Source organism: Mustela nigripes, chromosome 10, assembly GCF_022355385.1.
Source record: "Mustela nigripes isolate SB6536 chromosome 10, MUSNIG.SB6536, whole genome shotgun sequence".
NCBI classification, from domain to species: Eukaryota; Metazoa; Chordata; class Mammalia; order Carnivora; family Mustelidae; genus Mustela; species Mustela nigripes.
The window spans coordinates 9,588,352-9,611,608 of NC_081566.1; the positions used below are offsets into that span (position 1 = coordinate 9,588,352).

Sequence of the window (23,257 nt, forward strand, 5' to 3'; positions counted from 1 at the left end):
ACCACCTAAAAATGGATATCCGAAGTTCTACCGAGGTTAACTATGATCTCACATGGAGAAATGGCAAACTCAAGTTTGGGTCTTTCCCATAGATCCGTTTTGATCATTCAGCAGATACGAACCAAGCAGCGCACACAGGCATTTTCATTGGAAGATGTGATACGGTGCTGTCTAGGGTTCCCTAGGGCTACCACAACTGGGTAGCTTCCAACAACAGAAATTTATTGTCTCAGCTTTGGAGACTAAACGTCCCCATTCAAAGTGTGAGCAATGCCACATTCCCTCTGAAGCCTGAAGGGAGGCTCGTCTATTGCTTCTTCCTAACCTCTGGTGGCTTGCTGGCAAACCTTGCCATTCCCAGGCTTGCAGCGACCTCAGTCCAACCTCTGCCTTCATCACGACATAGCTTTCTCCCTGTGTCCTCACGTGCCATCTTGTTGCAAGGACACAGGGCCCACCCTACTCCGGTGGGGCCTCATCTTAACTAATCACCTCTGTAATGATCCTATTCAAATGAGGTCACATTCTGAAGTAGTACTGGGAATTAGAGTGTCAACATCTTTCATGAGGGGACACAATTCAACCTATAGTAGGTGTTGTAGAGTTGAATGGACCCATATTCGCCTCCATGGGCAAGTCATTGAACGTTTGCAAGTCTCATTTCCTAATCTGGAATGTAGGGTGGCTGTGTTGATTGGATAAGGGCTTGTAAAATGCTTAGAATAAAACCGGACACATTATAAACCTTCAGCTAAAAGTAGTAATTCTGAATCTTACTGTTCCCAAGATAGTATACTAAACATTATAGGCAATGCAAAGAAATAGGAAGTTCCATCCTCAAGAAGTCTGGTTAGGAGGTGAACCATGAGAGCCTATGGTCTCTAAAAAACAATCTGAGGGGTTTGAAGAGTCCGGGGTGGGGGGAGGTTGGGGGTACCAGGTGGTGGGTATTAAGGAGGGCACGGATTGCATGGAGCACTGGGTGTGGTGCAAAAACAAGGAATACTATTATGCTGAAAATTTAAAAAAAAAAATTAAAGACATCGTTTGTAAAATTAAAAAAAAAAAGGAGATAAACCTAACCATGGAATTTAAAGGAAATGTTGCTGTAAATTGTAATGTCTTTCTTTAAAAAAAAAAAAATCTTTTTTATTATTAATTAGAAAGAGAGCATGAACAGGGGGAGGAAGAGAGGGAGAGGGACAAGCCGACTCCACACTGAGCCCACAGCCCAACTCGGGGCTCAGTCCCACAACCCTGGGGTCATGACCTGAGCTGAAATCAAGAGTCAGACACGCATCCAGCTGAGCCCCTGGCGCCCTTTGTAATGTCTTTCTTGATGCCTATCACCCAGCAACTCCCAAACAGTTGATTTTTATGTTCCCCTTTACAACAAAACTCTTTAAAATATTGCCTAGTTTCACTTCTTCGTCTTTCCTCCCTTTCTCGTGAAGCCACACGAATCAAATACTCCATGGGAGTGCTCTTGTCAAGGTTCTTAACAACCTCCCCTTTGCTAACCCAATGGCCGGTTTTCAGCCATCCTCCATGAGCCGGCGTTGTCAGCACGGCATGATTCTTTTTTTTTTTTTCCCCCAAAGACTTTATTTATTTGACAGAGATGGAGAGAGCACAAGCTGGAGGAGCAGCAGGCAGAGGAAGAGGGAGAAACAGGTTCTCCACTGAGCAGAGAGCCCAACCTGGGACTTGATCCCAGGACACTGGGATCATGGCCGAAGGCAGACACATAACCGACTGAGCCACCCAGGCTCCCCTAGCAGGGCCTGATTCTGGAAACACATTTTTTCACCTGACTTCTGGGGCATCGTTTTTTTTTTGCCCCTCCTGCTACTTCACTCTCTACTCCTCTGCAGCCTCTTTTTCTTGATCCCTCATCGTCCTGATTCCCAAATGGAGAAGCATGTCCGGGTCTAGTTTCCAGACGTCTCTCAGAGCTCCGTTTCCATGCATTCTGCCCTCCAGCCATGACTCCTAGCAACATGGTTAATGCTATGACAGCCAATATCAGGAGCTAGAGAGGCACACAGATTGAGGACCTCACCCATTCTGGGGAACAGGCGGGTACAGAAGGCTTCCTTGCGGAAGTGCCGTCTAAGCTGAGGCCTGCTGAGTGGGCAGAGGTTAGTTAGGCAGTGAAGACAACATGGGGACAGGGTGCCCAACAGCCCAGAGACAGAGACAACAGGGTACAGTTCAGGCCTTGAAAGACAATTCAGTGCTGACATAGAGTTCTCCAGAGAGAAAAAGGAGCAATCTCTGCTGGAGAAATCCAAGTTCAGGTTACGAGATTTATACAAGCCATGTGAAGAAATCGTACCTTCTCCTAAGGCCCGTATAGGGAGTTCTAAAGAGTTTTGAGCAAAAGAGAAGCAGAATCATATTTGTGTTTTATTAAAAGGCCGTTGACCACAGTAATAAGGAGATAAAGTTAGAATAATCAACAGGGGATACTTTTAGAAGAAACTTAAAAGGTTGAATGTTATAATGAGAGCCATTTGGAAATGCTGAAATAAAAAGTCTAAACTGTCTATAAGCATATGAACTATGAATTTAAAAAGTCCTCAGCCTGCAACATTTCCATTTCTCAAACAACCCACTATTAAAAAGTTGCCATGAGATGGGGCGCCTGGGTGGCTCAGTGGGTTAAAAACCTCTGCCTTTGGTTCTGGCCATGATCCCAGGGTCCTGGGATCGAGCCCCGCATCGGGCTCTCTGCTCAGCGGGAAGTCTGCTTCCCCCACTCTCTCTACCTACCTCTCTGCCTACTTATGATCTGTCTGTCAAATAAATAAATAAAATCTTTAAAAGTTGCCGTGAGGGCACCTGGCTGGCTCAATTGATGGAGCATGGGACTCTTGATCTCGAGGCCATGAGTTCGAGCCCCACACTGGGTGTAGAGATCCCTTAAAAATAAGATCTTAAGGGGCACCTGGGTGACTCAGTTGGTTAGGCCTCTGCCTTCAGCTCAGGTCAGGATCCCAGGGTCCTGGGATCAAGCCCCACGTTGGGTTCTCTGCTCAGCGGGGAGCCTGCTTCCTCCCCTCTCTCTGCTTGCTTATGATCTCTCTCTCTCTGTCAAATAAATACATAAAGTTTTTTTTTTTTTTAAATAAGATCTTAAAAAAATGTTGCTGTATTTTATCTGGACTTCTGAAAGAGCAAATTCAAAATATAATAAGCCATATTTTCAAAATGACTAATACATATAAAAATGATGCCATTTTTAACTGCTGCACTGTGTTCTGTGGTTTCTCTACACTATCATCTAAACTAATAGGAGTGTAAATAGATATTTAGACAGCTATCAGGCTTCAGTTCTTTTGCTATCATGAATAGTGCTGCAGAGAATGTGCTTCTGTGTATATTTTTGTACATTTGTACAGGTATCCTTTAATATAAATTATCAAGATGTAGAATTCATGAATCAGTAATTTAAATATTTTAAAAATAAATCCTTTCCAGTGGTTCTCCAGCAAAAATTGTCATAGTCTAAATTTCTCCAAAAGTATTGGAAAACGTATATTTTCATATACTATATTTGATATTTACCCATAGTACAGAAAAAATGGGTAATTCTCATTTTATCACACATTTCATAATAAGAGGTTATATCTAGTTTCTTCCTATGTTTATTGGCCATACTCTTGTACAAATTGTCAGGTCATACTGTGAAGTTTTTTGTTTTGTTTGGATAAAGAAAGGGAGAGAGCAAGCCCGGGACAGGGGATGGGCAGAGAGACAGGGAGAATCTTAAGCAGGCTCCAATGTGCAGCACAGAGCCCGACATGACATGGGGCTCGATCTCATGACCCTGACATCATGACCCAATCCAAAGTTAAGAGTCGGATGCTTACAAGTGAGCCACCCAGGTTTCTCGCTTATTAAAACATTACTAGGTGAACATTGGATTAAATGTGAAGTTAAGATGAAAATTAGGAATTATTTTTAAAACAAGATTAAAAACACTGTATATAAAGGTTTGTGGATGCAGCTAAAGCCACAGTGAGAAAAACATATAGCCTTATGGGGTTTTTTGTTTTTGTTTTTTTTTTTTTAAAGATTTTATTTATTTATTTGACAGAGAAAGAGAGAGATCACAAGTAGGCAGAGAGGCAGGCAGAGAGAGAGGAAGAAGCAGGCTCCCTGCTGAGCAGAGAGTCTGACACAGAGCTCGATCCCAGGACCCTGAGATCATAACCTGAGCCAAAGGCAGAAGCTTAACCCACTGAGCCACCCAGGTGCCCCAACCTTATGTTTATTAGTAGTTTTAAATGCTTAGGAAACAAGACTGAAAATAAATGAACTAATCATTTACCCTAAGAAGCAAACAACAGACACCAAAGTTACAAAAAGAAAGCACAAGTGAAGAATCAAGAATGACAAAAGCAGAAATTAAGGAATTAAATAGAAAGTAGATCTGATAAACAAGTCCTTTCAAAGGAAGAGAAAACAAAAGCAAAATACTCGATTTCGACAGAGGTCCTGATCTCAGGGCCCTGGGGTGCAGTCCTGCATCAGGCTCCCTGCTCAGTGGGGATCTGCATGTCTCCCTCTCTCTCTGCCCCTCACCTCTCCGTGCTGTCTCTCTTTCTAAAATAAATAAATTAATTTAAAAAAATAACGTTTTAGTGAGCAGCATGAAAGAAAGGAGAGAGAGTGCTGGAAAGCACAGAGGAGGGACGTCTAATCCAGATTTATGAGATTAGGAAAGGCTGAGTAAAGAAAACACCTTTAAGAACTAGGAACAGGAAGAGGCTACATACTAGAAATACTAGATCAACGTCAGGATGGGGGGTGAAGTAGCAAAGACCCCGAGGCAGGAGAGAACATGCCAAGTTTGTGGAACTGAAATTTGTGGTGTCGGACTACGTAGTATGTGAGCCCAAAAGTGGCAACAAGCAAGGCTCGCTGCACATCACCACATGACCTGGACATTATCTAAAATCCAAGAGCAGTATATATTTTTTGCTTTGTGAGGCTACACATTTTGTGTGTCATCACAGGGTGTTTGTATCCTGCACCTACTTTCCTCACTCAACATCCCGGTGGATTTTGTCATCCGCCTGCATTTTTCTCTTCTTCTACCTGGTGAAGTTTCTAGAAACACAACACATAAGGCACAGCAGGCCAAGAATTGGGTAAGCCTGGAAGGAGTTATTGCCAAAAGCAAAACAAAACAAAGCTAAATTTATAAAGTAAGTTATATGAGGAAAAGTAGCTTGTCACCACGGTCCTTTGGACCGTGGTCCAAAGGTCCAAAGGCTCAAAGGACCTCGGCGCCGCAGCTCACCTGCGCACAGCCGCAGAGTTTGCCAACTTAGCCACATGTCAGCACTGGCACTCCATGCCCCCAGTGTGGGGCTTCAGCCGTAAGGGCATCTCCCCCTTGCAATTATACTAAAACACTCTGAAAAATATTCCGAGCTGCACATTCACCTTACCGATCAATGTGACAATTTCACCAGCATTTATCGTATCATTGAATTCCTGCTGACGACATTATCACTACATGAGAGCTTAAGGTTATAAGGACGTGTATATGGACAGCGATGTCTTTTTAAAGTATTCTGATCCTGAAAACAATTGACATTGCTGATTAAGGAGTTTTACTAGAATGTAATTTATAGTAATTTGTGAAAATGCCACTTGTGTGTTCAAATTTCAAATGTAAGTTGCATAAGCACAGTACACTCTGTGCTTCTCACTCTATGAGTTGACCTTGCTCCCTCTAGCCAGTCCCTTTAAAGTGTTGTTGTTGTTGTTTTAAATTAGGGAAAGTATACCCCTAGAAACCAACCACGGAGAATGTCATGTGTGGAAAGAAAGCCATGAAATCAACTAGTCCAACTGTTCATTTTACAGATACAGCTACTAGAATCAAAGAATTTAAGAGACTTATTGTCTATGAACCTCTGTGACTTAGGCATAATACCCTGTTAAGAAAAGGAAGTTGGTTATTATTTACATAGTGAACCTGAAGATGTATCAGCACACACACACACACACACACACCCATTTCTTTATCCCAATAGTGTCAGTCTGTTACAGCTTCTATAACAAAATATCATGGGCTATGTGGCTTAAACAATAGAAATGTGTGTTCTCGCAGTTCTGCAGCATAGAAGTCCAGATCAAGGTGGTATCAAGGTTGGTTTCTGACAAGGACCCTCTTCCTTGCTTGGAGACATGGGCCACCTTCTTACTGTGTCCTCACATGGCCTTTCCCCTGCCTGCATGCACAGAAAGGTCTTATGTCTTCCTCCTCTGACAAGAATACCAGTCATATTGGACTAGGGCTTTATGACCTAGTTTAAATGTCCTGAAAGACATTTTCACGAAATACAGTCACAATGCAAGCTGGGGTTTCAACCTATCCATTTTGGGGGCATGGGGGAAGACAAAATTCCATCCATAGCAAAATGCTTCCTAATAATACTATTCCTGCATGGCCATGCTCATCATTATTTAGTGCACTAATTCCAGCTTTTTTGTGTAAGTGATGTCATATATAAAGTGATGTCATAAATACAAGAAGAAATGTATCCAGGAAAAGAATCACTGTACTATGAAGTAGAAGCTTTCCAGCATCGCATAAAGTTTGCACCTACACACTCTAATTTTTCTCTAAAAAGATAAATCCTTCATTACTATGAAAGAAATAATTTTGGTTAGAAGTGCATGGATTTGGGGCACCTGGGTGGCTCAATGGGTTAAAGCCTCTGCCTTCGGCTCAGGTCATGATCTCAGGGTCCTGGGATCAAGCCCCACTTTGGGCTCTCTGCTCAGCGGAGAGCCTGCTTCCCTCTCTCTCTCTGCCTACTTGTGAGCTCTCTCTCTGTGTCAAATAAATAAACAAAATCTTTAAAAGTAAAAAAGTGCATGGATTTATGGTTACTTAGGATAACTAGAATAACAAACTTTTCTTCTTTTCCAGATTATTATGGAAATATTTTGGCAAAAATGGAAAATAACATCCTGTTTTATTCCAAGATCAATATTAAAGATGCAGTAAAACTACACTCATGGGCAAATAGCACAGTGAAGTCATTAATTCTATTGAGTACGTCTACTCAAATATATTTCATATATGTTTTTGAAAATGCCACAGTACAGTCACAGGAATATCCTTTAAAACTGGAAACACAAAGTGTGAATTTCTATATACAAGAAAAATGCCCCTACATGGCATTTCATAATAATGTTTTTAGTGTTTTTCACTTTTTGGACAAGGGAGAGAACCTGTCCTTTTGGGCTCAAATAGTCTATACAGAAAATCTTGGTCTGTATGTTATTGTGGAATCATATGGCCCAAATATATTACAAGAAATACAGAAGGTTCACTATGAAGTCGCCCTAGGATACTGTACTAAAACCACGGTAAGTTAATATTTTAAAATTTATTCATTCGATTGTAATAAATGTAAAATTAAAATACTTACATTTTTATCCTATCATGAAAAATATAGAATCTGACATCATCAGTGACATTTGATGACGTTTTCTGATTACAAACACTTATCTTTAGGTTTATGTCATTTTGATTCATGTTGCAGTAATTTCTGTTAGCAGATTATGGTAAACAATGTTTAATTTGAAAAGAAATTGAAACTTTCTTCATCTGTTATAAATGTGTGTGTGTGTGTGTGTGTGTGTGTGTGTGTGTGTGTGTGCACGCGCTCCTGCTCAGGCTTTTTTTTTCTCTTTCAAATAAGCAAATAAAAAATATATATACATATGAATTTATGTATATGTATTTATACGTATGTATATATATATTTTTAAAAACAGATTTTCCTATATAACACTGCCCCAAAACCTGATGGCTTCAAACAGCACCCAATTCTGTTTGTCAATCATTTGGGTGGTGAATACCTGGGCGATAGTGCTGGTTTCATCTGTCTGGGTTCATTCCTGAGGTGGTGGTCATCTGGTAGCTTGTCTGGGACAAGGTGATCTAGGATGGCCTCAATCACACATCAAGCCGTTGGTGCACACACTGGCTTGTGTGAACAAGGCACCTCAGCTGAGCGCTTTTCTCTGATCCATGTGGCCACCATCCATGTGGCCACTCCAGGCCGGAGCTGGCTTTTCCCCAAGAGTCTCAGGGAAGTATTCCAAGATAGCGTGAGCAGATTCCTGTGGACCTCTTGAGGCCTCCATGTGGCCACATTCTATTCGTCAAAGCAATTCACAAGGCCAGCCTAGATTAACAGGATGAAGAAATACAGTTCACCCCTTGACGGGAGAACAGCAGACTTACCCTATGAAGAGAGGTGCCTACAGGAATGAGAAGAAGTACCGCAGCTAACTTTCAGATGATGCAGCACAGCTAGGTGCAAATGTACTTTAGGTATTATTTTGTATACTACTTTCCAATGAACATTATAGCATAAATGTTTCACATGTTACTACGATTTCTTCCCAAACACTGTATATTCTACTTCCCACCTTCTCTTTCTGCATTCAGCTTTCTTTAGCATTTACAGTAGTGGGCATCTTAACAGAGGCAATGGAATGAAATGTTCAGTTAATTCCAAAGTCAGTTTAAGCAGAGGATCATTAAAAGTGAAAATGATATGAATGAAATGTTATACTTTAATTTAAATAAATGAATGTATATTCATTAGTCAACCTTTTAATACAGGACCACAGACTTTTCTTTGAAATAAGTCAACTTACTGGAGCATCTCCTCTCCTTTCTTGCATAACCTTATTCATAATGCATTATCTCTTAAGTTCCCACCTCTGTTTCTTTAAAAGGGGAGGGGGTGCCTGGGTGGCTCAGCCAGTTAAGCATCTGCCTTCAGCTCAGGTCATGATCCCAGGGTCCTGCAATCAAGCCCCATGTCAGACTCCATGCTCAGTGGAGAGACTGCTTCTCCCTCTCCTTCTGCTTCTCCCAGACTCCTGCTCAGGTTTTTTTTTTTTTTTTTTTTTTTCTCTTTCAAATAAGCAAATAAAATCTTCAAAAAAAATAAAAGTAGAGGAGGGAGAAAAATTAATGACACTGGCAAAGCCATCAAAATTCTAGATTTTTTTCACTTTTTCCAATCTCTTACTGTTACCTTGCTCATACCTAATCAATTTCTTCAGGGACTTGCTTTATTAAAATTTTCCAAAGCAATCATTTTGTTCTCAGGGAAACAGTAATGCTACTTTCCTTTTACACTCAATTTCATCAGCCCATAATATTTAATTCCACAACTACAATAATAAGGCAATCTAGAATAAACAGGTTTAGAAACACAGAGAGCTGATTTAGATTTGCATAATATATGGATAGATCTTAAAACATTGTTACATGGAAAACAGTGTCGAGTAAGAAACTGAGATCCATCATATAGTAACATTTAGAAAAATTGTAAACACCTACACATAAATCACAAGCAACAACAAAAAAAAGCATTATTCATTTTACACAGACACAATACCCAAGGACAGTTATCAGACAATATGACATCATCAAGTATAATGACATCATGCTTGCTTGATAAATATTATGGGGGTCTGCACATGGGGGAAGACGGAAGGGAATGAAGGCAGAAGATACAGGGAAAAACTAAAACATAATAAATAAAATAAGACTGGATGGATCATGTTTCAAGAAACAAGGAGGGTATTTAATTCACTTTTCTGAAACTGAGGTACCCCCCTCTCCCAGAACAAGAACAGAAAAGATTTACACCATCCTCCAACCCAGGAAAGTTTTCTTTGATTACCTAGCCACAATATCTGCATAAGCTCTCATACGTTTTCCTTCCAAGAATGTGCTGTATAATGTACTTTTGCCCATTTGCAATTCAGAACTTCAAAATACAGCTACCAGTCAAAATCTACAAATAACAGCCATGACAAGGGCTCTCCTTAATGCCCACCCCCTGTTTCCCCCATCCCCCCACCTCCTCCTCTCTGATAACTATCAGCGTGTTCTCTAGAGTTTAGAGTTTGTTTTTGGTTTCTCTCTCTCTCTTTTCCTCTTTGCTCATCTATTTTATTTACTAAATGCCACATATGAATGAAAACATAATATTTGTCTTTCTCTGACTCATTTCGCTTAGCATTATACTCTCTAGTTCCAAAAATGTCATTGCAAATGGTAAGATTTCATTCTTTTCTATGGCTGAATAATATTCCATTACACACACACACACACACACACACACACACACACACAGTGCAGCCACTGTGATGGAGTTCCCTCAAAAAGTTAAAAACAGAAATACCCTATGATCCAGTAATTGCACTACTGGGTATTTACCCCCCAAAAAAGCCACAAAAACTCTCATTCAAAGGGATTAGCAAGTTTTTTCATCTTTCTGTGCCTTAGTACTTTCATCTAAGTAATGATAATAATAAGAACAATATAGTATATGTAATAGAATATCTAATTCATATGTAATTATGCCTACATGTTACCATAATGTATTGTTTTCTATATTAGCCACTATATAGTAATAAAATAATTATTATTGTAATATTTACTTCATAAGGCTTTTAGGATTAAATGAGTTTAACTACAGGGGTGCCTGGATGGCTCAGTGGGTTAAAGCCTCTGCCTTCGGCTCCGGTCATGATCCCAGGGTCCTGGGATCGAGCCCTACATCAGGCTCTCTGCTCAGCGGGGAGCCTGCTTCCTCCTCTCTCTGTCTGCTTACTTGTGATCTCTGTCTGTCAAATAAATAAATAAAATCTTTTTAAAAAAATGAGTTTAACTACATAGAGAACTTACAGGTGCCTCTGGCCATAGCCAACACTAGGTTTACTTGTTGCTAAATAATAATCACCACTATAATCACCACTGTTGCTGCGACTACTACTGTTCCTGTTATCACCACCACATTTCGTCAACCCTAGCACACATTTTTTTTAGCATCTATGAAAGCAGGATGAGTCTTACATCCTGTGATATCTTAGAGCCTATGAATTACAGTAGTAATGTGATAACCTTGCTTATTTTGTGCAGATTGGGTCAATACGACTTCACAGATTAATCATTGTGTGTCCTAGCTAGTAGGGTTGTCAAGTATCCTAGCTCATTACTCAATTTAGGGGAAACAAAACAAAACAAAACAAAACCTGAATATAACACCTATATACAAAAGTGGATAACTTTAATTTTGAAAATGTTTTAGTGCTACTAGCTGGTTTCGTAGTGATATTTACATGAAAATTTAGTTTTGAAATTTTAAAAATGTTTTGAACATCTTGATTGTCATAGTCCTTTTTTAAATTGAGGTATATTTTTTATAATTGAATAGAACATTATATTCATTTCAGACATGCAACATAATGATTTGGTGTTTGTTTGTATATGTTGTGAAATGATCACCACAGTAAGCCTACTTAACCTCCATCGCTACACATAGTTACACATTTTTTTCTTATGATAAGGACTTTTAGTGTTTATTCTCTTAGCAACTTTTAAGTGTACAATACAGTATTATTAATTGTAGTCACCATGCTGTACCTTACAGTACCATGACTTGTTTTATAAGTGTGAGTTTGTACCGTTTGAGTACCTTCATTCATTGTTCACACCCACCACTCCCACCTCAGGCAATAATCAAACTGGTCTCTGTACCTTTGAGTTGGGGGGGAGGGGTTCATTGGTGGGGAGAGTGTGTCAGTTCCACATGTAAGTGACATACAATATTTATCTTTCTGTGTCTGGCTCATTTCACTTAGGATCATGCCTCCAAGATTCACCCACGCTGTCGTAAATAGGCAGGATTTCCATGTTCTTTTTTTGTTTGTTTTTTTAGATTTATATATTTATTTTGAGAGAGAAAGATTTCCTTGTTCTTTATGACTGAATAATATTCCATGGTGTGTATACAGAAGTGAAAGAGAAACATAGGCTGCTTTCATGTCTTGGCTACTGTAAATAATGCTGCAGGGGACATGGGGGTGCAGATAACTTTTCGAGTTAATGTTTTTACTACCTTTGGGTATATTCCCAGAAATGGAATTACTGGCTCATATGGTAGTTCTGTCTTTAGTCTTCTGAGGGTCCTCCATACTGTTTCCTACAGTGGCCGCATCAATTTACATTCCCACCAAGAGAGCACAAGATTCTCTTTTCTCCACATCCTCACCAACATTTGTTATCTCTTATGTTTTTTGATCATGGCCATTCTAGCAGGGGTGAGGAGATACTGTGCTCTTGATTTACATTTTCTTGATAATTAGTGATATGACAGACCTGTTGGTCATCTATCTATATATATATATATATATATGTCTTCTTAGGAATAAATATATATTCAGAACCCTTGCCCATTTTTTAATCATATTGTTTTCTCACTGTTGAATTATTCAAGTTCCTTGCATATTATGGATATTAACCCTTTACCAGGTGTGTGACTTGGAACTACTTTCTCTCATTGTTTCTTTTGCTATGCAAAAGCGTTTTTTAGTTCAATGTAGTCCCACTTGTTTATTTTTGCTCTTGTTGCCCTTGCTTTTGGTGTCAAATCCAAAAAAAATATTGCCAAGACTGATGTCAGGGAGCTTACTGCCTGTCTTCTTCTAGGAGTTTTATGGTTTGAGATCTTATGTTCAAGTCTTTAATCTCCTTTTGAGTCGACTTTTGTATGTGGTGTGGGGTAGGGGACCAGTTTCATCATTTTGCATGAGGTTCTTCAGTTTTCCCATTTATTGAAGATTATCCTCCCCATTGTATATAATTAACTCCTTTGTCATAAATTACCTGGCCGTATACACACGGGCTTCATTCTGAGCTCTGTTCTGCACAGTGATGTGTTTGTTGTTATGCCAGTATTATACTGTTTTGCTTATAAAGCTTTGTAATACGCTTTGAAATCAGGTAGAATGATGCCTCCAGCTTTGTCTTTCTTAGGTTGTTTTGGCTATCCTGGTTCTTTTGTGATTCCATATAGATTTTAGAATTCTTTGTTTCCATGAAAAATGCCATTGGCATTTTGATACGGAATGTCTTGAATCTATATATTGCTTTGGGTAGTGTGGACATTTTACATTTAATATCAATTCTTCAAATCCATCAGTACAGAATATCTTTCCTTTTATTTGTTTCTTCTTTAGTTGCTTTTATGAATGTCTTAAGTTTTTAATATACAGGTCTTTCACCTTCTTGGTGAAATTTTTTCTGAGGTATTTTATTCTTCTTGATGCACTTGTAGGTGAGGTTGCTTTTTTAGTTTCTCCTTCTGATAGTTTATTATTACTGCATAGAAGCACAACAGATTGTTGTATATTGATTTTGTATTCTGTCACTTTACTGAATTCATTTATTAGTTCTAACAGTTTTTTGTAGAATAGGGGTTTTTTGGTTTTGTTTATATAGACCATGTCATCTGCAAGTAGAGACAGTTTTACCTTTTGTTCCAATTTGTATGTCTTTTATTTCTTCTTGTCTAATTTCTCTGGGTGGGATTTCCAGTGTTATGTTGAACACAAGTAATGAGAGTGGGCACCTTTGTCTTGTTCCTGATCTGAGAGGAAAAGCTTACAGCTTTTCTCTATTGAGTATGGATATTAGCTACAGGCTTGACATATTTAACCTTTCCTATGTTCCCTCTATGCCCGCTTTGTGGAGAGTTTTTATTATAAATGGATGTTGCGTTTTGTCAAATGCTTTTTCTGCATCTTCTGAAATGACCATTTTGATTTGTATCCTTCATTTTGTGGATGTGGTGTCCACACTGAGTGATTTGGAAATGTCGAGCCATCCTTGTATCCTTGGAATAAATCCTACTTGATTGTGGTGTTTTCTTCTTTTACAGTATTATTGAATTCAGATTCCTAAGTTTTGTTGAGAATTTTTGCATCTACCTTCATGGAGGATCATGGCCTTTAAATTTATTTTCTTTGTGGCATCCTTGTCTGGTTTTAGTATCAGGCTGATGCTGGCATTATAAAATGCGTTTGGAAGTGCTCCCTTTTTTACTTTTTGGAAGAGTTTGAGGATTGGTATTAATTATGTTTTCAGTGTTTTGTATAATTCACCAGTGAAGCCATCTGGTCTTGCCCTTCTGTTTGTTGGGAAGTTTTTGATTACATATTCCATCTCCTTATTAGTATTCAGTCTGTTCAGATTTTCTGTTTCTTTGGCAATTCAGTCTTGGTAGGTTATGTGTTTCTTGATATTTATCCATTTCTTCTAGGTTGGCCAGTTTGTGGGCATTTAGTTTTCTCTTATGATGTTTCATTTTTCAGTGGTATCAATTGTAACATCTATTTCTGATTTCATTTTTTTTTGAGTTCCTTTGTTTAATTGGTAGTCAGGCTAGGCTTATCAATTTTGTTTATCTTTTCAAAGACCAGCTCTTATTTCATTGATCTCTTCTGTTGTCCTTTTAGTCTCTATTTCATTTATTTCCTCTCGGATCTTTGTTATTTCCTTCCTTTTACTGAATTTAGGATTTATTTATTCCTCTAGTTTTTTGAGATGTAAAGTTAGGTTGTTTATTTGATTCTTTCTTGTTTCTTGATGTAGGCATTTCTCACTATAAGGTTCCTTCTTAAAACTGCTTTGGCTGCATCCCATATATCTGAGAATGTTGTATTTCTGTTTTTATTTGTCTCAAGGTATTTTTATTTTTTTGTTTGTTTCTTCATTACTTGTTCAGTAACATATTGTTTAATATTCACCTATTTGTGAATTTTCCAGTTTTCCTCTTGTAGCTGATTTCTAGTTTCACAGCATTGTAGTTAGAAGAGATGCTTGATTTGATTTTAATTTTCAAGTATATTAAGATTTGTTTTATGGCCTAACATGTGATGTCTCCTTGAGAATGTAGTGTGTGCACTTGAGGGAAATGGGTATTTTGTTGCTTTTGGATAGAAAGTTCTGGATATGTCTATTAGGTCAATCTCATCTACTCTGTTGCTTAAGATTAATGTTTCCTTATTGATTTTCTCTTTGGATGACGTATCCATTGATGAAAGCGGGATACTAAGGTCTCCTACTATTATTGTATTGCTATCTATTTTTCCCTTTAGCTCTGTTAATATTTGTTTTATATATTCAGGTGCTCCTTGTTGGGTGCATAATATTATATCATCTTGTTGGATTGCCCCTTTGTCATTAGGTAATAACCTTATCTGTCTTTTATTACAGTGTTTGTTTTAAAGTCGGCCTTGTTAGATGTAAGAGTAGCTGCCCCAGCTTTCATCTGATTTCCATTTACATGGGTTATCATTTTCCACCCCTTTACTTTCTGTCTCTGTGCATCCTTACATCTGACAAGTCTCTGGTAGGCAACACGCAGATGGGTCTTGTTCTTTATCCATTCAGCCATCTTATGTCTCTTTACTAGAGAATTCAGTCCATAAGTACTTAAAGTGATTACTGGTAGATACGTACTTATTGTCAGTTTGTTGATGTTTTCAGTTATTTTTACTACTTTTTTTGTCTTTAAGTTTCATACTACCTTTATAAGTGATTAATCTACATTTACAATATTAGGTAATTCTTAATTCCACTATTTTTTCATCTTACCAATTAGATTTATACTTTCATATGTTTTCCTGTTACTAATATTTCATTTCAACTTTAAAAGTCCCTTTAACATTTCTTGTAAGGTTGGCTTAGTGATGATGAACTCCTTTAGCTTTTGCTTATTTGGAAAACTGTTCTCTCTCTTTCAAATCTGAAGGACAACTTTGCCAGGGATAGTATTCTTGGATGGCAGTTTTTTCTTTTAGTACTTGAATACATTGTGCTGCTCTTCTGTGGCAACAATGTTTCTGCCGAAAAATCTGCTTATTGTCTTATGGGCGTTCCCTTGTACACAAATTTTTTTTCTTAATTCTTTTAAGAGCTTCTTTTGTCTTTAACTTTTGATATTTTGATTATAAGGTGTCTTGATTGTGTTTGGATTCATTATATTTAAAACTTTGGGCTTTCTCGATCTGAATGTCTGTTTCCTTCCCCAGATGAGGGAAGTGTTTGGTCATTCTTAGAATAAGTTTACTGCCCCTTTCTCTCTCTCTTTTCTTTCTGCAACACCTATGATGCAAATATTGATCCGCTTGATGTTGTGCCATAAATCCTTTAAGCTCTTCACACTTTTTTTTAATTTATTTTTTATTTTTTGCATAACAGTATTCATTATTTTTGCCCCACACCCAGTGCTCCATGCAATCCGTGCCCTCTATAATACCCACCACCTGGTACCCTGACCTCCCACCCTCCCGCCCCTTCAAAACCCTCAGATTGTTTTTCAGAGTCCATAGTCTCTCATGGTCCACTTCCCCTTCCAATTTTCCCCAACTCCCTTCTCCTCTCTTTCTCCCCATGTCCTCCATGCTATTTGTCATGCTCCACAAATAAGTGAAACCATATGATAATTGACTCTCTCTGCTTGACTTATTTCACTCAGCATAATCTCTTCCAGTCCTGTCCCTGTTGCTATAAAAGTTGGGTATTCATCCTTTCTGATGGAGGTGTAATATTCCATAGTGTACATGGACCACATTTTCCTTATCCATTCGTCTGCTGAAGGGCATCTTGGTTCCTTCCACAGTTTGGTGACCGTGGCCATTGCTGCATTCTTTTTTCCTTTTGCTATTCTAACTGGGTGAGTTCTACTGCCCTGTCTTCAAGTTCTCTATTATATTTTTCAGTTCAGGTATTGCATTTTTCAACTCTGTGACTCCCATTGGATACTTTCTTGTATTTTCTGTCTTTGTGGAAATTTCCACTTGGTTCATCCATTCTTCTCCTGAGCTCAGTGAGCATCATTATGACCATAATTTTAATCTCCTTATCAGGTAAATCATTTATCTCCATTTCACTAAGTTGTTTTTTCTGAAGTTTTATCTTGTTCTTTCATTTAGAGCATATTTCTCTGCTTCTTTATTTTTTTCTTGGATCTCTGTGTTGGTATCTATGTAGTAGACAAAACAATCATTTCTCCCAGTCTCATGTAAGAGATGAACCCTATCATTCAACGTGGCCCTCTCAAATCTTTGTGATTGTCCAATCAGCCTACTTTATTCTTAGTGGCTCCCAGTATTTGATGGTGTGCCAAGACCTGTCAGCATCTCAGTTAGCACCTAGATGCAGGCTGATTAGAAGCCAGACCCTGATGTAGCAGCTTTTAAAGTATACAAACACACCTCTTTCTGGGGAGACTGGGAGATGCACATTTTTGTCTGCTCTCTCAATGTTGAGCCCTGGATTAACAGCCAGGTAAGAGCTGCTCTTTGCTTACTACCATCCTGTTGAACCCATGAGCACCAGCCCTGCCATCCACCAGAGCCAGGCTATCAAGGAACATGTTCTTTGGGTGACAGACACAAAGCTGGGGAGCCAAATATGTATATAATCTCCTTTCTCAGAGATACCAACAACCTGAGACAAGACAGAGGAAAAGCACGATGATGGTGTACTGCCTAGCCTCTCTGATCTCTACAGAGGATTGTAGTAAGCCTACCCCTTAGGCCACAGCCATAAAAATAAGCTAATAGACCTCTTGAACAGAATGACTTGGGGTGCGTTTCAGTCTACCATTATTGCACTGCACCCTGTGGGGGGTGGGTAATCAGTTAAGAACTGTTTCTCTTTTGTAACAGTCCTCTGGTTCCAATCATAAGCCCCTCTGTTCCCCAATGCCAGGAAATCCAGGTGTGTCTCCTGAGCAGCAGCCACAAAAATTAGGGCACCAGGTGTGTGCACAAGCTGCTTTTAGAGAAATAACAGTGACCCAGAAAAAAGCAGAGGAAGACTACAAAAATACTGCTTCCCCTCTGACGTCTCTGGAGAGAATTACAGTTGGCTCTTAGATATTGCTTTAATTAGAAACCGCCCCTCAGGCCACATCTATGAAACTAAGCTACTAGGTGTCTTTCACAGAAAGACTGGGTATTTGAGTCTGTTGCCTCTGCTGTGCCTTGGGGTTATAGTCAGCTAAGACTTCCTCCTATGTCCATTACATCCACTATCAGACTCACAAGCACAAGCCCCATTGGCCACCAGAGCCAGGTGATCTCGAGATTCCTCTGGGCAGCAGCCACAAAGATCAGGGTGCTAGACCAGTGTAGAAGCTCCTTTCTGGGAGATGCAAGAGGCCAGACTGAGGTAGAGGGAGAGAACAAATATGGCACCACTTACCTCCCCCTTTGGAGCATTTTGGTAGGTTCCTCCCTAGATGTGTTCAATTCAATGCCTGATAAGCGTATAAGCCTCTCTCATAGAAAGCCTGGCCAACTTCTCATTCAGGGGCTTTGTATTGGGCCCTGGGGTGGATAAGTCTGCTGAGAAGAGCCTTCTAAGAACTGTTTCTCAGTTTGAAATAGCCTTCTGGGTCTTGTGGAGCAAGTCCCATTGGCTTTCAAAGCTAGATGTTTGGGGAGCTTGTCTCTCAGATAAGGTCTTAAAAGGTGCCATGCCTCATGGGTTCAATACTCCTCACGGGGGTAGATCTCAGGAATTCGAGTTACCTCCCAACTGTGGGTTACCATGCTGGGGTTGGAGTCGGTGGTGAGGCTATGTCTTAGCCTCTCCTACCTATTTCTACATGGTTGTTTTTGTTTTGTCTTGTTTTGTTTTGTTTCGTTTCGTTTCGTTTTTCTCACTCACCTAATGTGTAGGCATTGTTCAGCTGGTTTGGGGGTTTCTTTTGGAGAACATCATTCTACATGTAGCTGTAAATTTGGTGTGTCCGTGGGAGGAGGTGATTTCAGGATCCTCCGACATCACCATTTTGAATCAGAACGCTGCCTATTCCTTTTCTTAATGGTGACTTTTAATAAGTAGAATTTTTTAATTTTGATAAAGATTTTTTGTTTATGGCTATTGCTTTTTGTGTCAAAAGATCTTTGCCTGTCCCTAAGTCACAAAAATGTTCTTCCGTGATGTCATCTCAAAGTTGGAGGTTTTACTACTTATGTCAATAATTGGTATAGTCAAACCTTAATTTTTGCCCAACTAATGTGTGTGTTATTTTTTTATTTGTTATTCTCTTCTTTTTAATGAGGTTAAACAATTTTCCGCGTGTTTATTGGCTATGTGGATTCCCACTTCTGTGCAACTCAAGTTTTGTCACTTTTTTGATAGGGTCGTGTGCCTTTTCTTACTGAATTTTTTGGCATCTCATAGACTATCTTTTTGTTTTATTTTTGTATAATTGGCATAAAATAAATTGCATATATCATGTTTGATAAAATGTGATATATGAATACACCCATGAAATTACAACCACAATCAAGATAATGTCCATGTCCACCCATGAAGTTTCTTCATGCTCCTTTGTCAACCATCCCTCCTTCCATTCCCCATTACTAGGCAACCACTAATCTGCTTCCTGTCACTATACATTAGTTTGTTTTTCTAGAATTCTATACAAATGGAAACATACAGTATGCATTCTGTTTTATCTGCCTTCTTTCACTCAGCATAATCATTTAGAATTATTTCCTTTTGATGAATGAATTCCTGTATCACCCTTTTCCTCTAGTGATAATTTTTTGCTCTAAAATCTACTTTGTGTGATATTTATAAAACCACTCCAATCTTCTTTAGAATAATGTTAGCACAATGTATCTTCTTTTCTTTTAATATTTAATATTCTTTTAATATCAACCATCAGTGTCTTTAAGGATTTTTTAAATTAGATTTTATTTATTCAATCTGAACATTTTTACCTTCTCATTGGGTGCATTCATGTAATTTTTTTTTTATATGGCTGAGTTTAAGTCTACCGTTAGACCATTTGTTTTCTATTTGTCCCTTCTGGTTTAAAAAAAAATTTTTTTTTAACTACCCACATGGGGCTCAATCTCAGCACCCTGAGATCGTAACGTGAGCTGAAACAGAGAGTCAGATGCTCAACCGACTGTGCCACCCAAGCGACCCATTTGTGAAAGTATTCATAAGAATTTCCTGATGTCGAATAAGAGTACATCCTGATCTTTAGATGACCTGCGTTCACCACGGTCAGGGACACATCTGGGGACACTACTTCCTTGAACTTCTTTAAATCCCCTGAGTCTTCCAGGCAAACAATTCTGGGATATAACGCCATATAAGAACCTACTCATGGCCACAAACACTTCTTGCTTTTTCTGATCACCTAGTCACTGACGTCACTGAAGGGTTAAGGAGGGCACAGATTTAATCCTGATTTACTCTTAACCCTGAGAATATAGTCTTCTGGTAACTCAGGTTAATGTCAGGAGGATATCCAATGTGATTCTCTATCTTGAATTACCCCTCTCCTGACTACATTGACAAATGCCTTTAGGCTGAAAGTAGACTCTGGGCTCTGGTGTTCCACTTTATTCTCAAGGTTCCTAATTTCCCTGTTTTCGGGCTAATAGTTCCCACTGTCTTGTTAGTTATTTGGTGCTTTCAAGGTGACTCAAAAGGCTGCGGTTTGTAGGTTTTATGATATATTTATTTTGTTTTGGTTTTATTTTATTTATATTCATTTGATGAACATATAGTGTATTATTCGTTTCAGAGGCAGAGTTCAGTGATTCATCTGTTGTATATAACACTCAGTGCTCATATGTTTGTTTTTAAAAAAAAGTTTGTCCGTAGAACCTACCTGCTGCTCCTAGAAATGAAAGTCTCCAAATCATTTCTTAACTATTTATGATGAAATAATTATGAAACAGATGATTACATCCACAAAATATATTTTTTAAATAGTTCCTCTGGGTAAATATTTTCAGTGATTATAATCCAAAATAATACACATACATGTTGGTTGAGTTACAGACCCAAGTTTGAGCACCACTTAAGTGACAATTGATAAGCAAAACTTAGAGAATATGCTTACATTTCACAAAAGAAAAATTTAAAAATCTTCAAGCCTAATTACGTGCAGAAACACCTTTATAAAGTTATTTTAATGACTACATATGAAGAAAAAGTATGGTGTACAATAGAACACAAATGGAAACGTGACAATTAGCTCCTTTCCTTGAACATGAACTAGATTTACTTTTGATGTAATAACCTCCACAGCCTTCAAATTTTTATCATGAAAGATTGTATATTTTGTGTCATACCACTTAGGATCCAACATATGAATAAATAAACCTTGTCTCAGAAGTAAGATTTTTTGCAAAGGTTGGTTTAGAGGTACAAGGTCTCTTCTAATCACACCAGATTAGCCAGAACCAAATTATCTCTCTGAAGATAACCATATCTATCTATCTATCACCTATCTCTCTACCTACTAACAACTACCACCAAAAAGAAAATTTAGGGGTTATAAGGACTATAGCTACCATGCTTTAAGAATGTAACTAGTTAGCATGCTTTATAAGAGGCTTATAATTTTTTGCCCCTATTATCACACATATTCTGTAAATGGCTTTACTCTGAAAAGATAGAAACCTTCTGGGATGCTGAAACTTGAGATGAAACATGCCCCAGATGGAAGAAAATCACAAGGAACACATACAAAAAGGCAAATAAGTGTTTTTTAATTACTCAAAAACAAGAGAAGAAGGATCAGGCAAATAATTCCTCATAGTCTCAAAAATTACTGACAACATGATATCTTTAATTATTTAAAAACCTCAAAGAAGAAATGAAAAGGTCCAGAGACAACGGATCAGGAAATGGGAGTGCGCTGGCTACACAGCAGGACATAAATGAAAATAGAAATATTGCAATGACAGAAGTGAAGAGGGAAAGAGAAGCAATGGAAATAAAAGGGCTTCCTAAGATACCATTAGAAGAGAAAATAAGAAACATGTAACAAATGAAATCTAGTATGTCCATAAGTGGAGTTTCTGGGATAGAAAAGAAAAGAAGTTGGAAAAAATGCTAAATACATTCTTTTCCTTACCTAAAGAAAGGTTTAAATCTGTCCTGAAAGCATTCATTGTCACCATTCCCAGTTGCCATGTTTTACACAAATGCTCATTTTCTTTTCCAGACAGTCACATTTTTTCAGAATGTAAATTATGAGGCTGTAGATGACTACTTCAAGTTGCAGTAAGTATGACTTTTAAAAGAACCTGTTCAATGTGAAATGTGCTATTGAGATGATTGATTCGTAGGTATTCTTTTACTTACATGGCCTCATGACATTTTAAATATCTAGATTTCAGATTTCTTTTAAGTGTTTGGTTAGATGTGAAATTATTATTCTGTATAAAAATGTAAAATGCTCCTTGTAATTAAATGAAACATATCTGGAGGCTTCCATCTGTCCAGCTGAAGTTGCAGAAAATGGGCTATTTCTTTTTTTTATTTAAAAATCAATTAGTTAACATATAGTGTATTCATTTCAGAGGTAGAGTTTAGTGATTCATCAGTTGCTTATGATATCCATTGGGCTCAATTCATCAAGTGAAAAATGGGCTATTTCTTAATTCATTAATTTTCAAGCATGTGCTCATTCATTCCCATCCCAAAGTCTTTGCATACTATCCTTGGGCAGACTAGAACTCTAATATGAGTAGGTCTTTAACTATGAGTAGAATCAGAGAAAACATCACCTTTGACTCTTGGAATAGGTAGCATACGAGCACGTCATTTCTGGAGGAAACAACTGACCTGGAATGGTGTCTTGAAGCATTTCTGTGGCCATCATTATGTCCTGACTCGATAGATTTCTGGAAAAATAACACTGTTTTTCTAGGAAAAAGTCCATTTTTCCTTAGTCTGCTGCTCCCCCCAAGTGAGCTTGAACTCTATGCCAAGCACTTTGTAGGTGCTCAAAACACATGGTGAACAAGTAAGAAGAAATCCTGCCATCATGGGACATATCTCTAAGAGAAGACAAAGAGCAAGTAACCAAATAAACGAACAAGGTAATTCCAAGTAGTTACACGTGCAGTTAAGAAAATAAAACAGGAGGGCACCTGAGCAGCTCGGTCGGTTGAGTGTCCAATTCTTGATCTCAGCTCAGGTCATGATCTCGGGGTCACAGCATCGAGCCCCATGTCGGGCTGCACACTCAGCAGGGAGTCTGCTTGGGATTCTCTCCCTCTTCCTCTGTCCCTCCCTCAGCTCTCTTTCTCTTTTTAAAATAAATAAACCTATCTTTAAAAAAGAAAGAAAATACAACAGAATGAAGTGGTAGAGTCACTCTCTGGTTAGGAAGGGGAAGAGAGAAAGGCTGCTCTAGAGACTGTAGCCAAGGGAGGCTCATTTCATCCCCGGCCCCTCACCAACCCTTTTCTCTCGATGCTTCTAATGTTACGGGTTCCTTGGGGTATTTTTGGTTTTGTGGATATTTACTCAGAATTCTGTTGCTGTCCAATACACATCAGATTGTCCAAGATACTT

General features: G+C 38.5%; 1 protein-coding gene across 1 annotated transcript in view; it reads left to right on the forward strand.

Annotated features, from left to right (window-relative positions):
• CATSPERE (catsper channel auxiliary subunit epsilon) overlaps positions 1-23,257 on the forward strand; it is a 146,329-nt gene that overhangs the window by 90,138 nt on the left and 32,934 nt on the right. The window contains exons 11-12 of the mRNA XM_059414005.1: positions 6,956-7,398; positions 21,900-21,958. Of these exons, the coding sequence (XP_059269988.1) occupies positions 6,956-7,398; positions 21,900-21,958 (502 nt within the window). The remainder of the gene's footprint in view (positions 1-6,955; positions 7,399-21,899; positions 21,959-23,257) is intronic.